The following is a 15670-nucleotide window of genomic DNA, read 5'->3' on the forward strand; positions in this document are numbered from 1 at the left end:
AGTGAGAACAACTCACAAACGCGGATGGCAAAATACAATAACAAAGGCTTGAGTGACGTCATCTTCCAACTATCTATAGTTTATCGTCATTTTTTAGGTTTTTGCACCGTCTAGTGAGTTGTCGTTTGTAGAGCTCAAGGAAACTAGTGATTCCATTGGTTGAGCTATTGAATACAATTCACGAATTGTTTTCTTTTGTGGGCAAAGTCTTGTCTTTTGGCCTCATTTTTTGTGTCAGTGTCAGGCTATAGAGAGTTCGAAGTTGACGTCACTCAGGTCTTTATTATTGTTTTTGGCAATCCGCGTTTATGAGTAATTCTCGACCAATAAACGTTCATGGATACACACAGTTTTGTGTGTTGTCCGATATACTTCCGGATGGCAATGTTATGAGCTTCTTAGCCAAGCGCATACACTATCTCTAGATAGTATGCGCTTGGCTAAGAAACTCATAACATTGCCATCCGGAAGTATGACGAACCAACACACAAAACTGTGTGTAATCTTAAACGTTTATAGTCTGGTTAATACAGTTCAGTGAGAATCACTCACAAACGCGGATGGCAAAATACAATAACAAAGGCTTGAATGACGTCATCTTCGAACTATCTATAAGTCCTACGGTCTTAGTGTCAGGCTATAGATAGTATGCGCTTGGCTAAGAAGCTCATAACATTGCCATCCGGAAGTATAACGGACCAACACACAAAACTGTATGTATCCATGAACGTTTATAGTCAGGTTAATACAGTTCAGTGAGCATTACTCATAAACGCGGATGGCAAATAACAAAAACAAAGACCTGAGTGACGTCATCGTCGAACTATCTATAAGTTAACGATGGCTACGGTCTTAGTGTCAGGCTATAGATAGTTCGAAGATGACGTCACTCAGGCCTTTGTTATTGTTTTTGCCATCCGCGTTTGTGAGTTGTTCTCACTAAACTGTATTAACCAGACTACAAAAGTTCATGGTTACACAGAGTTTGTGTGTTGGTCCGTTATACTTCCGGATGGCAATGTTGTGAACTCCTTGACCAAGCGCATTCTATCTATAGATAGTATGCAGATGACGTCACTCAGGCCTTTGTTATTGTTTTTGCCATCCGCGTTTGTGAGTTGTTCTCACTAAACTGTATCAACCAGACTATAAAAGTACATGGTTACACAGAGTTTGTGTGTTGGTCCGTTATACTTCCGGATGGCAATGTTGTGAACTCTTTGGCCAAGCGCATTCTATCTATAAGTTAACGATGGCTCCGGTCCAACACTGTTATGAGGGCAACACTCATGTAAATACTATTTTTATAAGGCTTGGCGGTTTCTAAGAGTCCCGCGTGGAAAGGTCTTTGTAATAGGGACACGAACACACAAAACGGTGTGTAACCATTGATTTTTTTAAAATAGTCGAGTTGATATATTTCTTTCAGAAGTAATCATTAATAGCTTGTCCAAAAATAATAACAAAGAAATGAGTGACGTCAATATCGTTCCTTCCATAGGTAAAATACTCACATCTACCGGCCCGATGAAACGTGCCAACACACAAACCACAAACACACAACATTTACAGATGAAATGAAGTTAACGTCACCCCTGTCCGCCCAACAGTGATTGGGTAGCTGGGTCTGATAGATCTGGCGAAAAGTACTTTGCGATAGAATAGGGTCCTATTCGAAGGGTAGCAAGCAATTGCTATTATCTGTTTCACGCTATAGAAACAGGGATAAACTCCGGCTCCGTGGGCCTATGGCTCTGAAGGACTATTTTTTTCATTGTTATTATTGGAGAGGGTGAAGGGAGTTAATCAAATTAAATAGGATTCAATAGTCGTAACGTCACTTCCTTCCTAATGACGCATGGTAACTTAGCAACACTGGCTCTAAACTATTGGAACAATGGCGGACGCCCGTATGAAATATTTCTGCGGCGAGCATACAAGCGTATCCAAAGGAAAAAAAAACCCCATAAATTTGATCATGTTTTAACTTTTACACATTCTGGTCACAAGACATATGAAAAGTTCTAGCCAGCTTGAAGAATAAAAAGTAATGATTTTCTTTGCTTAGAACCAAGATGGGCGCCGTTGCCAGGCGGCGTGACATCAGACTACTGAATCCAATTTGGTCATTCTAAGAGCTAACCCACACGGGAGACTGACTCCGACGACCCGGCGCTGCCGTCCTCTGCTGTCTTCCGGATAAAGACGTCGGGCAAGGACAAAGCACTAAGAATAAAGAGAACAGCCGTTAGACCTACCCATACCGAGCTCGAAAAAAACAACAAAAACGGCAGAGGACGTCGGGTGCTTGGTATGGGTAGGTCTAGCGGTTCTTCTCTTTATTCTTAGTATCTTGTCCTTGCCCGACGTCTTTATCCGGAAGACGGCAGAGGACAGCAGTGCCGGGTCGTCGGAGTCAGTCTCCGGTGTGGGTTAGCCCTTAGAATGACCATATTTGAGTATATTGCAAGTTGGGAAACTCGCTTCACCCTCTCCAATAATTTTTTTAAAAAATTCCTTCAGAGCCGGAGTTTATCCCGGTTTCAATAGCGTCGGATTCAGTCTCCGGTGTGGGTTAGCCCTAATAATTGTGCCTTTAAACTCAAGTTCTCTTTTATCCGACTTGTCCCACCCTAACACCAGATTGATACGTCGTATAATATTTTTTTAAAAATTAGTCCTTCAGAGGCACAAGGCCAGTGGGCCGGAGTTTTTCCCCCGGTTTCTATAGCGTGAAAGGGCACTAGCGATTGTTTGCTACCTTTTGGATTGGACGCTAGACTATCGCAAAGCAACTTCAATTGCTCGCTACCCTTTGGATAGGACGCGACGTGAGTCTATTGTAAAGTACTTTCCACCAGCTCTAATAGATCCAGTTACCCTAACAATTCTGGGTGAACAGCGGGAGGGGGGGGGGGGGTTCGAAAAGAGTCGACTTCACCCGGAAACAATCTCGGTCCCTATGAGTGTGAAGCGAGTGCTCTACCAACTCAGTTCCTTGTTTTTGTTTTTAGCCAGCCATTTTAAAGGGGATTTCTCACTAAATTGTATCAATCAGACTTATTAACGGTCAGGATTACACAGTTTTGTGTGTTTGTATGTTTTATCCGAGTTGTGAGTAAATCACCTAAGCGCACAGCATCGATATTTCTGAGACAAATATTATTTGGCCAAAATTTAAACAAAAATAACCCCAGATATATTTTGCCATTAAACTCCGGAATAGTCTCCACCTGACGTGTACTTATTTGCAGGTCTGATAACCCAATTCCTTATGATGGGCTCATTGTTGTAATGGAAATCTTCACACACGCACACTTCTTCTTCTTCTAGGTTCCATGCCTGGTCCAGGCTTCGGATACTGCATGAATTATCTCTCTCCATTCCTCCCTGTCTCTTGCTTTTTCAAACAGCTCTTGGATTGTTAGGTTGGTGAAGCCCTTCAGTTGGTCTATGAGTGTTTTTCTTTGTCTCCCCCGGGCGCGTTTACCAGGTATTTTTCCACACACACACAAATGACGCAAAATATAGTCCATTACGACAATGTTAAGCTAGGCCCATAAGTTTAATCAGAGACCCCAGATTTCTGTGACCTGGGGTAGGTTGTAGAGAATGAGAAAAGATTGATCGACCGGTTTATTTGTTGAAAACAATTAAATTCTATTCAGTTTTTTAGATTGAATTCTTTGTGTCTTGCTATCGTTACACTTCAGTGGATTCTAATGAAGAAAATAATACAGATACATTGTTATTAATATTATAGTATGATAGTTAATTGTTGTTTGATGATTACGTACTGACAGTTGTCACAAAGGCACACACACACACAAACACACACACACACACACATTGCCATATTGATAGAACTAAATTGACGTCACTCGGGTCTTTGTTTTTGCTTTTTGCCATCCGCGTTTATGAGTAATTCTCACTAAAAGGTATTAACCAGACTTTTAACGTTAAAGGTTACACATAGTTTTGTGTGTTGGTCCATTTATAGATAGCATGCGCTTGGCTAAGAAGCTCACAACAATGCCATCCGGAAACATAACGGACCAACACACAAAAATACGTGTAACCCTAGAGGAGGGGGGGGGGGGCTGTTTGGGGTAGGGGCGGGGGGGGGGGGGGAATTGGTTGGGGTTTTTTTCTGGCTTTGGAACTGTTTGATACACTTTGTCAGATCTTTATCCTACACCAGTGAGTGCCTGCTCCCCAATAGGATTCAATAGTCTGATGTCACGTCGCCCAGCAACGGCGGCCATCGTGGTTCTAAACAAAGAAAATCTGTACATTTTATTCTTCATGCTGGCTAGAACTTTACATATGTTTTGTGATCAGAATGTGTAAAATTCAAAACATTATCAGATTTATAATGGGTTTTTCCCTTCTGGATACGCTTTTATCTTCGTCGGAGAAATATTTCATAAGGGCGTCCACCATTGTTCCGATAGTTTAGAGCCAGTTACTAAGTTACCATGCGTCATTACGAGGGAAGTGACTGTTGAAGTGTATTTGTCACGTCACAATACAAGACGCAATCACCAAAAGAAAGTGAAAAGTGGGTTGTGGTTAGTAGTGCTCAAGGAAACAAATGTTTTCCATTGGCTGAACTGTTGAATACAACTCATTGTAGCAACTCCAAACTATTTATTTTTTCAAATCATACATACAAGAAGTCAGCGTGGCTCAGCGGGACGGTCTTTGCTTCGTTCCCGAAAGGTACCGAGTTCGATTACCCACCGCTGCGTTGTGTGACCTTGAGCAAGTCACCTCGCCCTAGCTCAATTTGCGGCGCTGCATTGCGGATAACGCCTGGGTTATTCTCGTCTTCCATTGGAACAGACCCTAGAAAAAAAATTCCCCTCTGAGACGAATGAAGTGAATTTTATTTTATTTATTATTTTTATTTTTAACATATCTTTTGGTCAATGTTAGGCCATGAGTTTACAAAGGCCACGGTCAGACTTTAACTATGTGTAACCTTGAACGTTTATAGTTTGGTTAATACATTTTAGTGAGAATCACTCACAAACGCGGATGGCAAAATACAATAACAAAGGCTTGAGTGACGTCATCTTCATTCTATCTATGGATAGTATGCAGATGACGTCACTCAGGCCTTTGTTATTGTTTTTGCCATCCGCGTTTGTGAGTTGTTCTCACTAAACTGTATTAACCAGACTATAAAAGTTCATGGTTACACAGAGTTTGTGTGTTGGTCCGTTATACTTCCGGATGGCAATGTTGTGAACTCCTTGGCCAAGCGCATTTTATCTATAGACGATTCAAAGTTGACGTCACTCAGGTCTTTGTTATTGTTTTTTGCCATCCGCGTTTATAAGTAATTCTCACTAAACTGTATTAACCTGATATAAACGTTCATGGATACACGCGGTTTTGTGTGTTGGTCCATTATACTTCCGGATGGCAATGTTTTGAGCTTCTTAGCCAAGCGCATACTATCTATAGCCTGACACTGACTAAAAAATGACGTAAAAAGACTAGTCTTTGGCCACAAAAGAAAAGAAATCGTGAGTTGTATTCAATAGTTCAACCAATGGGATCACTTGTTTCCTTGAGCTCTAATAACGACAACTCACTAGAAGATGCACAAACTTAAAAAATAATGTCAAACAATAGATAGAACAAAGTTGACGTCACTCTGGTCTTTGTTATTGTTTTTTGCCATCCATGTTTAATGAGTAATTCTCACTTAACAGTGTCATCCAGACAAAAGATAGAATGCGCTTGGCCAAGGAGTTCACAACGTTGCCATCCGGAAGTATAACTGACCAACACACAAACTCTGTGTAACCATGAACTTTTATAGTCTGGTTAATACAGTTTAGTGAGAACAACTCACAAACGCGGATGGCAAAAACAATAACAAAGGCCTGAGTGACGCCATCTGCATACTATCTATAAAACTTCCTGGTTACTACACAGAGTTTTGTGTGTTGGTTCTTTAAATTTCCGGATAACAATTTTGTGGGCTTCTTAGCCAAGCACTTACTATCAATAAGTCTTTGCGGTTTCTTGTGTCAGGCTATAGATAGTTCGAAGTTGACGTCACTCGGGTCTTTGTTATTATTTTTTGTCATCCGCATTTATGAGTGATTCTCACTAAACTGTATCAACAACACTATAGATAGTATGCAGATGACGTCACTCAGGCCTTTGTTATGGTTTTTGCCATCCGCGTTTGTGAGTTGTTCTCACTAAACTGTATTAACCAGACTAAAAAAATTCATGGTTACACAGAGTTTGTGTGTTGGTCCGTTATACTTCCGGATGGCAATGTTGTGAACTCCTTGGCCTAGCGCATTCTATCTATAAAAGTTCATGGTGACACATAGTTTTGTGTGTTGGTCCGTTATACTTCCGGATGGCAATGTTATGCGCTTCTTAGCCAAGCGCACACGATCTATCTATAAGATAACGATGGCTACGATCAGCCTCAAGCCTAACAATTTCCGGTCAGACGTTGTGCTGACACTTTTTCAGATACTCAAACCTAATCATGATATTTTACAATCCATGGATACACACAGGTAGGAGGACAATGAAATGATGATCACGTGGTCGAAGGCTATGATGACTACAAATGATCGACGGCTCCTTACTTAATTTTTGATATGCAACAATTGACCATGCCTATGACATGATGTACCTGCAATACCCCAGGATGTACTCGAGGAGAAATACGATCTTCAACTTAAAATGTAAGTTAAATAGTATTATCTATCTTTCATTGTTAAAATCTGTGACATCGTTTTTCAGTATTGATAAAAATGTTTGATAAAAATGATATATTTCCAGTGGTTTTATTTTTAGTTAATATTTTACTTGTCATAAACTTATATATATATATGTGTGTGTGTGTGTGTGTGTGTGTGTGTGAGTGTCTGTGTTCGTGCTATAGATAGAATGCGCTTGGCCAAGGAGTTCACAACATTGCCATCCGGAAGTATAACGGACCAACACACAAATTCTGTTTAACCATGAACTTTTATAGTCTGGTTAATACAGTTTAGTGAGAACAACTCACAAACGCGGATGGCAAAAACAATAACAAAGGCCTGAGTGACGTCATCTGCATACTATCTATAGACATTTCTTAATTTTCTTTCTACATATCTAATTAATTTTTAAAATTGTTTTGATTCTTTTATTGGGTTCTTTTGTAGAGCTCTTTCTATAGTCTTAATGATACTTCGTGGATTTCCCCAGGGATCTTTCTATGGTCTTAATGATACTATGCAGATTTCCCTAGAGCTCTTTCTATGGTCTTAATAATACTATGCAGATTTCCCTAGAGCTCTTTCTATGGTCTTAATGACACTTTGCAGAATTTCCCTAGTCCCTAGAGCTCTTTCTATGGTCTTAATGATTCTTTGCAGAATTTCCCTAGAGCTCTTTCTATGGTCTTAATGATACTTTGCAGATTTCCCTAGAGCTTTTTCCATGGTCTTAATGATACTTTGTAGATTTCCCTAGAGCTCTTTCTATGGTCTTAATGATACTTTGTAGATTTTCCTAGAGCTCTTCCTATAGTCTTAATGATACTTTGCAGAATTTCCCTAGAGCTCTTTCTATGGCCTTAATGATACTTTGCAGAATTTCCCTAGAGCTCTTTCTATGGTCTTAATGATACTTTGCAGAATTTCCCTAGAGCTCTTTCTATGGTCTTACTGATACTTTGCAGAATTTCCCTAGAGCTCTTTCTATGGTCTTAATGATACTTCGTGGATTTTCCTAGAGCTTTTTCCATGGTCTTAATGATACTATGAAGATTTCTCTAGAGCTTTTTCTATGGTCTTAATAATACTTTATGGATTTCCCCCAAATCTTTTCCTTGGTCTTAAAGACACATCGTGGATTTCCTCGCAGCTCTTCCTATGGTCTTATTGACATTTTGTGGATTCACCCTGGGATCCTCCTGTAGTCTAATGCCACTTTGAGGATTTCCCCAGAGCTATTTTTAAGATGTTATGATGCTTCGAGGATTTCCCAAGGGATCTTCCTCTGGTGTCAAAGATACTTCGTGGATATCCCCAGGGACCTTCCTGTGGTCTTAATGATACTTTATGGATTTCCCCAGGGACCTTCCTGTGGTCTTAATGATACTTTATGGATTTCCCCTGGGATCTTTCTAACGTCTACTGATACTTCGTGGATTTCTCCAAAGTCCAACCTTTGGTCTTTTGTGGAAAGATAAAATATCGGATGGATTTACAAATCTTATAATCTTGTTTGCCTCAAATTGGTTGAACTGACGAACGCTGACGAGAATCAGAAATCGACCACCAAGTTTTAAAATCTCGTTGTCTGTTACATTCAGGTTGGTTTCCCTGAGGGTAACAACAGTTGCTTGTTTTGTTTCTTTGTTTTCTTTTGTTTTGTTTTTTTGTGTTTTTTTTTTTTTTGGTTTGCTTTGTCTTATTTTCTATTTGCTGTTTGTCTGATTGTTTGTGTTTTTCCTATGCCCATGTAAGAGTTGCCGGACTGTTTTATACATTATGCCTTCGTACTTTTCGGTTTAAAAACTACCATTGTAATTTGTGAATTAATGCTATAATTATTATAATATCAATTTTAATTAGTAATTCCATTTGTCATAGTATTCCTTCAGAGCCATTCGGTCCATGGAGCCGGAGTTTATCCCGGTTTCTATAGCGTGAAACGGACAATAGCAATTGCTTGCTATCCTTTGGATAGGACGCTAGTCTATCGAAAAGTACTTTCCGCCAAATCTAAGTGACTCAGCTACCCATTCACTGCTGGGTGGACAGCGGGGTCAGAAAAAAATCTTGACTACACCCGGGATCGATCACGGTCCCTTTGTGTGTGAAGCGAGTGCTCTACCAACTAAGCTATCGGGACCCCCTCATTTGTCATAATTCTTGGTTATTTTTGACAATTAAAATTTTAAAAAAAGAATCACTTCGTTGTAGAAGTTTAACGAGAAAGATTTAACTTAATATTTCTGACTCATCTTTATTTTGAGGTTACTCCCGATTGGCATCTTCCATAATATCGACTCTCTCTATTGTAGCTTTTCGTGCTTTTCGGTGGTTTTAAGGCTTTTGGCGTGTTTGCTAAAGTTGGGTATCCCAATAGTGTGTGTGCTATTACATTATGTTTGCATGGAAATCCAGCACTATCCTGTGCGTAAAACATTACCTGATGCTGACGGGTTCTTATTTGCAAGTCAGATAACAGAGATTGTTATGGGCCGATTGAACATATTTGCAGGTCTGATAACAGAGACTGTTCTGGGTCGATTGTACATGTTTGCAGGTCGGATAACAGAGATTGTTATGGGCCGATTGTACATATTTGCAGGTCTGATAACAGAGATTGTTATGGGCCGATTGTACATATTTGCAGGTCTGATAACAGAGATTGTTATGGGCCGATTGTACATATTTGCAGGTCTGATAACAGAGATTGTTATGGGCCGATTGTACATATTTGCAAGTCAGATAACAGAGATTGTTATGGGCCGATTGAACATATTTGCAGGTCTGATAACAGAGACTGTTCTGGGTCGATTGTACATGTTTGCAGGTCTGATAACCGGACACAATTGGATTCAGTAGTCTGATGTCACGCCGCCCGAAAACGGCGGCCATCTTGGTTCTAAACAAAGAAAATCATTACTTTTTATTCTTCAAGCTGGTTAGAACTTTTCATAAGTCTTGTGATCAGAATGTGTAAAAGTCAAAACATGATCAAATGTATGTTTTTTCCCCCTCTGGATACGCTTTTATGCTCGCCGGAGAAATATTTCACACGGGCGTCCGCCATTGTTCCGATAGTTTAGAGCCAGTGTTACTAAGTTACCATGCGTCATTAGGAAGGAAGTGACGTTACGACTATTGAATCCTATTATGGGCTTGTTTTAACATTGTTGTAATAATGAATATTTTGAGTTGGTTTGAGAGTGTGTTTCCATTATAACAATGAGCGCATAACAATTTTATAACCAAGAAAAAAATGAAAATTATGTTACTTGGTAAATTAATGAATTCGATAAGTTGTATGTTATTAATTAAAATGATAAGTTGTACTTGCGGCTATGTGGTCTAGTGGTATGACACTCGCTTTCGGATCGGAAGGTCCTGGGTTCGAGCCTCGCTCGGCGCATAGTTTAGTTCTTGGAGAAGGCTCTTTACTCACATTCTCTCACCGTACTCAGGTGTAAAATGAGTATCTGGCCGTTAACAGCGTTGTCTCTGTCCCAAAAATGTGTAATATCGCCTGACAGGCGTCATGTCTCGTCCTACATGTTATGTGTTGCTGTTGGCCAGGGACCCCTTGAAGCGCTTTGAGCACGTTTAGTGGATATTGCGCTATATAAAAGCTCAAGTTTTTTTAACTTCCGATTTCGATTTAAGCAACAAAATAGGTACATGTGTACTCGGTACCGATGACGTAGTCTGTGACCTTTTGACAGGAAGCAAAATGTCGTTGTGGAGGCGGCAAGCGTCATCACTCACCACCGTTAATTTTGACACAATTTAAATTACTGATATCTCAGCTCTTGGAGTAATGTGGAAGTGGTTCTATCTATATCACAATTTAAACCTTATAGCACGAACTTATTTTCATTAAAAAAATCATCATCATCATCATCACTAATTTGCACGATTCGGGGGGAATAGGATTCAATAGTCGTAACGTCACTTCCTTCCTAATGACGCATGGTAACTTAGTAACACTGGCTCTAAACTATCGGAACAATGGCGGACGCCCTTATGAAATATTTCTCCGACGAGCATAAAAGTGTATCCAGAGGAGAAAAACATTATAAATATGATCTTGTTTTGACTTTTATACATTCTGATCACAAGACATATGAAAGGTTCTTGCCAGCCTGAAGAATAAAAAGTAATGATTTTCGTTGTTAAGAACCAAGATGGCCGCCGTTGCCGGGGGGCGTGACATCAGACTACTGAATCCTATTGTGTTCTTAATTCCCCTACCTATTTGGGTTATCAGACCTGCAAATAAGTACACGTCGTTGTTGTAATAGAAATGTCCTCAAACAGCGCAATGCAAAGCAAAATCAACCCGATCCGAACGGGTTAAAACCTCTTTCAAACATCACTACCGTTATAATAATAATGATAATAATAATAATAATAATAATAATAATAATAATAATAATAATAATAATAATAATAATAATAATAATAAAATAATAATAATAATAATAATAATAATAATAATAATAATAATAATATAATAATAATAATAATAATAATAATAAAATAATGATAATAATAATAATAATAATAATAATAATAATAATAATATAATAATAATAATAATAATAATAATAATAATAATAATGATAATAATAATAATGATAATAATAATAATGTATAATAATAATAATAATAATAATAATAATAATAATAATAATAATAATAATAATAATAATAATAATAATAATAATAATAATAATAATAATAATAATAATAATAATAATAATAATATATTCATTATCAATATATACCTACCATATTTAATTTCTAAAGCAATAAGAGCGATGCGACTAAAGCCTCATTAAAAGCCCGAGTAGCATCACTATTACTTCTAAATCGTACTCTGACCCCCCCCCCCCGATAATATTTTAAAATTGTGGCCAGAAAACTCGTCTTTCAAATATCTGGGACTTTGCGAAGGTTTGAGAGATTTTGCTAAGATGAGAATCATCTAAATTGATCGATATTTGAAGGACGACTTTTCTGAGCAAAATATTAAATATCTACGTGTTGTTGTTTTTGTTTTTTTAGACTACAGCACTGCTCTCTTTGTGAACAATGATGGGTTGAAAGCGCCGTTAAACACCTAAAAACAAACAAACAAACAAACAAAAACGATAGAGTTTTATATCAGTTTATAATAGAACTGTACACCGCGTGTAAAGGTTCAATATTTCTGTTCTAACACGGATATCAATTTGATGTGTTTGCCGTATTGATTTTATTTTAGCCAGGATCGGAGCTTCCCATTGTCCATACACCGAGAACACCAATATTATGTTTACCTGTGGGTCTACTCGGCGGTTTCAAGGTTTTAGCAGATAAACAAAGCTTCAAAAAAAAATATTAATCATTACGATGAAACTTTTAAAAAAAAAATAGATTACAGCTTAACGTCTTTTTAATTATTATTATTATCATCATCATCATCATCACCAGAATCATCATCATCCTCATCATCATTATTATCATCATCATCATCATCACCAGAATCATCATCATCCTCCTCCTCTTCCTCCTCATCATCATCATCATTATCATCATCATTATCGTCACTGTTCCTGTTATAACCATCATCATCCTTATCATTATCATCATCAAAACCAGCATCATTAGCACCATCATCATCATCATCATCATCATCATCATCATCATCATCATCATCATCATCGTCGTCGTCATCATCATCATCATCATCATCATCATCATCATCATCATCATCAACATCATCATCATCAACATCATCATCATCATCATCATCATCATCATCATTATCGTCACTGTTCCTGTTATAACCATCATCATCCTTATCATTATCATCATCAAAACCATCACCATCATCATCATCATCATCATCATCATCATCATCATCATCATCATCATCATCATCATCGTGTCGTCGTCATCATCATCATCATCATCATCATCATCAACAACATCATCATCATCATCATCATCATCATCGTCGTCGTCATCATCATCATCATCATCATCATCATCATCATCAACATCACGACAACAACGATTCCACTCTTCAGTTAAGATACTGGATCTATTTTAAATCAGAGTAAGTTATATATTTTGTTCAAACCTTATGCATTGCATAACAAACAAATTCTGAATACAATTCTTGCCCCATACAAAATCGAAATGATTCAAACTCAAATAATTATCTGTTTGATATGCTCTTGATCATTAGCGGCTATGTTGTCTTTTGTTATGACACTCGTTTTCGGATCGGAAGCTCATGGGTTCAAGCCTCCAGAATCGTGCGAGGACTAGAGACCATGCGCACAACCAACATGACATTCTCTCTCTAATGACTTTTCCGCCGGTGACGTCACAGACTATGGGTGTCGTCCAATTAAGGGACGCTGCTCTTCCGCTAGTCTCATTCCCTATAATAAATGTCGATAACCTCCTTTTTCCTTCACCCCTTCCCCTCCTCCCTCCATACCTCCCCTTCTAGACCTGATCATCGTGATTGCTGGGCTGGTTTGCATACTGACGACTCCAGGAACCCGGGCTATCCAGGCGCCATTACTGGAAGTGGAAGATGAGGTCAGGGTTGGTGAAGAGGCGAATCTCACGTGTTCCATCATCAACAGTACCGCCAGTGATGGCACCACTCTCAATGTAAGTCATCCTTTGTTTTGTTTTGTTTGCATACGTTTTTTAAAATTTTTGTTTTGTGTTTGTGTTTTGTTGTTGTATTTTTTTTTGACGCTTTGAATGTAGTTTAAAGTAATACTAAGCTGTTGAAGCTGTGGACTGTATAGATAGAATGAAGATGACGTCACGCAGGTCTTTGTTTCTGTTGTTTTTGTTTGTTTTTGTTTTTTTTGCCATCCACGTTTATGAGTACTTCTCACTAAACTGTATTAACCAGACTATAAAAGTTCATGGTTACACATAGTTTTGTGTCTTGGTCCGTTATACTTCCTGATGGCAGCGTTGAATATTTAAAGTAAAATCTGAAAACTCATCTTTTCCAGAAATGTTTACCGTAGGCATTTAGATTTTCTTCTGGATGAGTAAATTATTCGTTGTCTTTTTTGGATTCCATTTTGTCGAATGTTTATTTCATTTTATAAAACTTGCATGGTTAGTGTGTTCGACTGTTGTTTGTGTCTGTTTGGCTTGGTATGAGTGCGTTTATGATTTGATAAATATAATATTGTAAAGCGCTTTGATGCTTCGACATTTAGCGCTATAGATGAACACTTTACTATTATTATTACCTATTCTAAATAATTTTTCTGAATTTTATTTTTGTTCTCATATGTCCAAATAATTATTTCCATAACTCTGAAAAAGTATGCATTTATTATATACGGTGTAAGACAAATGAAGTGAAGAAAAAAATTGATTTTTTCCCTTTATATTTGCTTTATTTGACATTGGGGGTCCCGATAGCTCAGTTGGTGGAGCACTAGCTTCACGCGCAAAGGGGCCAAGATCGATCCTGGGTGCAGTCGAGATTTTTTTCCTGACCCTCCTGTCCACCCAGCAGTGAATGGGTAGCTGAGTCGAAAAGTATTTTACGATAGACTAGCGTGCTATTCAAAGGATAGCGAGCAATTGCTCTACAATTGCTATTGTCTGTTTCACGCTATAGAAACAGGTATAAACTCCGGCTCCATGCCAGCGCCCCAAATTGAGCTAGGGCGCGTGACTTGCTCAAGGCCACACAGCGCAGCGGCAGGTGTTCGAACTCAGTACCTTTCGGGTACGAAGCAAAGACGGTATCGCTGAACCACGCTGGCCCTAGAACTTGATGAGTAATGCATGTTTATGATATAATTATATCCTGTACTTTATACTATACTAATGCATGTCAGTTACTTATCACTGTAACAAATACCAGTATGAAATTGAATGTAAGCTTCAATTTAATACACGAAAACAGATAAAATGGACGTTTAGGGTTTCCCCTTGAAACACAAATGAAACACAACGTCACTAACACATTATCTCATTCGTCTGTAGTGTTTCATTCATCCTGTTTTGTTGATAAAGGGGGAAACCCGAAACGTCCATTTTTTCTAGACCCGGCTTTTTATCCATTCCTTTTTTAAAAATTGATTGATATTTGCAGGATTACTCGGTGACTTTCTCTCGTATCATGGCCCGACGCCACCGGACCAAAATCCTCAACAGCATCAGCAGCAAGGAGAAAAAGATTGATGATAAAGATGATAACGATAATGACGACGAGAAGCATGACATGATCAAGATGGTACAAATAGATAACTTAGACAACATACACATTATGGGCAGGTAACTACCCCCCCCCCTTTTTTATTTTTCCACAGCCTACTTTGTTCCCCAATCGCAAATTGACTTCATTGTGTAAATGTAATACACACACACACACACACACACACACACACACACATATATATATATATATATATATATATATATATATATATATATATATATATATAATATAATATAATATTTATATGATTATTTATTCTCACCTCGTTTTTTTTTTTTACATATTCTCCAACAACGTTGTTTCGTCCAGAATTCTTTGAGTCATCAGGGAGGTCGTTCAGGGGTGTCTGGGAGGAATGTATGTATATATGTATATATATATATATATATATATATATATATATATATATATATATATATATATATATATGTATGTATATATATACACACACATATATCTTCCTTTTTGTCTCTTTCTCGTCATTATCTGCGTCTAACACGAGGAATGCCAAAAGCAGAAAAGATATTTACTTTGTTTTGTCCCTTTTTATATGAGTCACATTTTTTCTCCGTAACTAATCATTGGCTGATTTTGATTGATTGATTGATTGACAATTGATTGACTGACTGATCGATTGATTGATTGAATGGTCTATCGATTGACTGGTTGG

At 38.0% G+C, this 15670-nt stretch overlaps 1 protein-coding gene across 5 annotated transcripts in view; it reads left to right on the forward strand.

Moving 5' to 3' along the window:
- Window positions 1-15670, forward strand: part of LOC144959990 (uncharacterized) — a 59848-nt gene that overhangs the window by 13888 nt on the left and 30290 nt on the right. For all 5 annotated transcript variants that reach the window (XM_078892890.1, XM_078892889.1, XM_078892892.1 and 2 more), the window contains 3 exons: window positions 6555-6725; window positions 13246-13412; window positions 14875-15056. In XM_078892890.1, the coding sequence (XP_078749016.1) occupies window positions 6665-6725; window positions 13246-13412; window positions 14875-15056 (410 nt within the window). In that variant the 5' untranslated portion in view covers window positions 6555-6664. The remainder of the gene's footprint in view (window positions 1-6554; window positions 6726-13245; window positions 13413-14874; window positions 15057-15670) is intronic.

The sequence above is a fragment of the Berghia stephanieae genome, chromosome 14, assembly GCF_034508935.2.
Source record: "Berghia stephanieae isolate SIO BIC M18660-M18661 chromosome 14, UCSD_Bste_1.3, whole genome shotgun sequence".
NCBI classification, from domain to species: domain Eukaryota; kingdom Metazoa; phylum Mollusca; class Gastropoda; order Nudibranchia; family Aeolidiidae; genus Berghia; species Berghia stephanieae.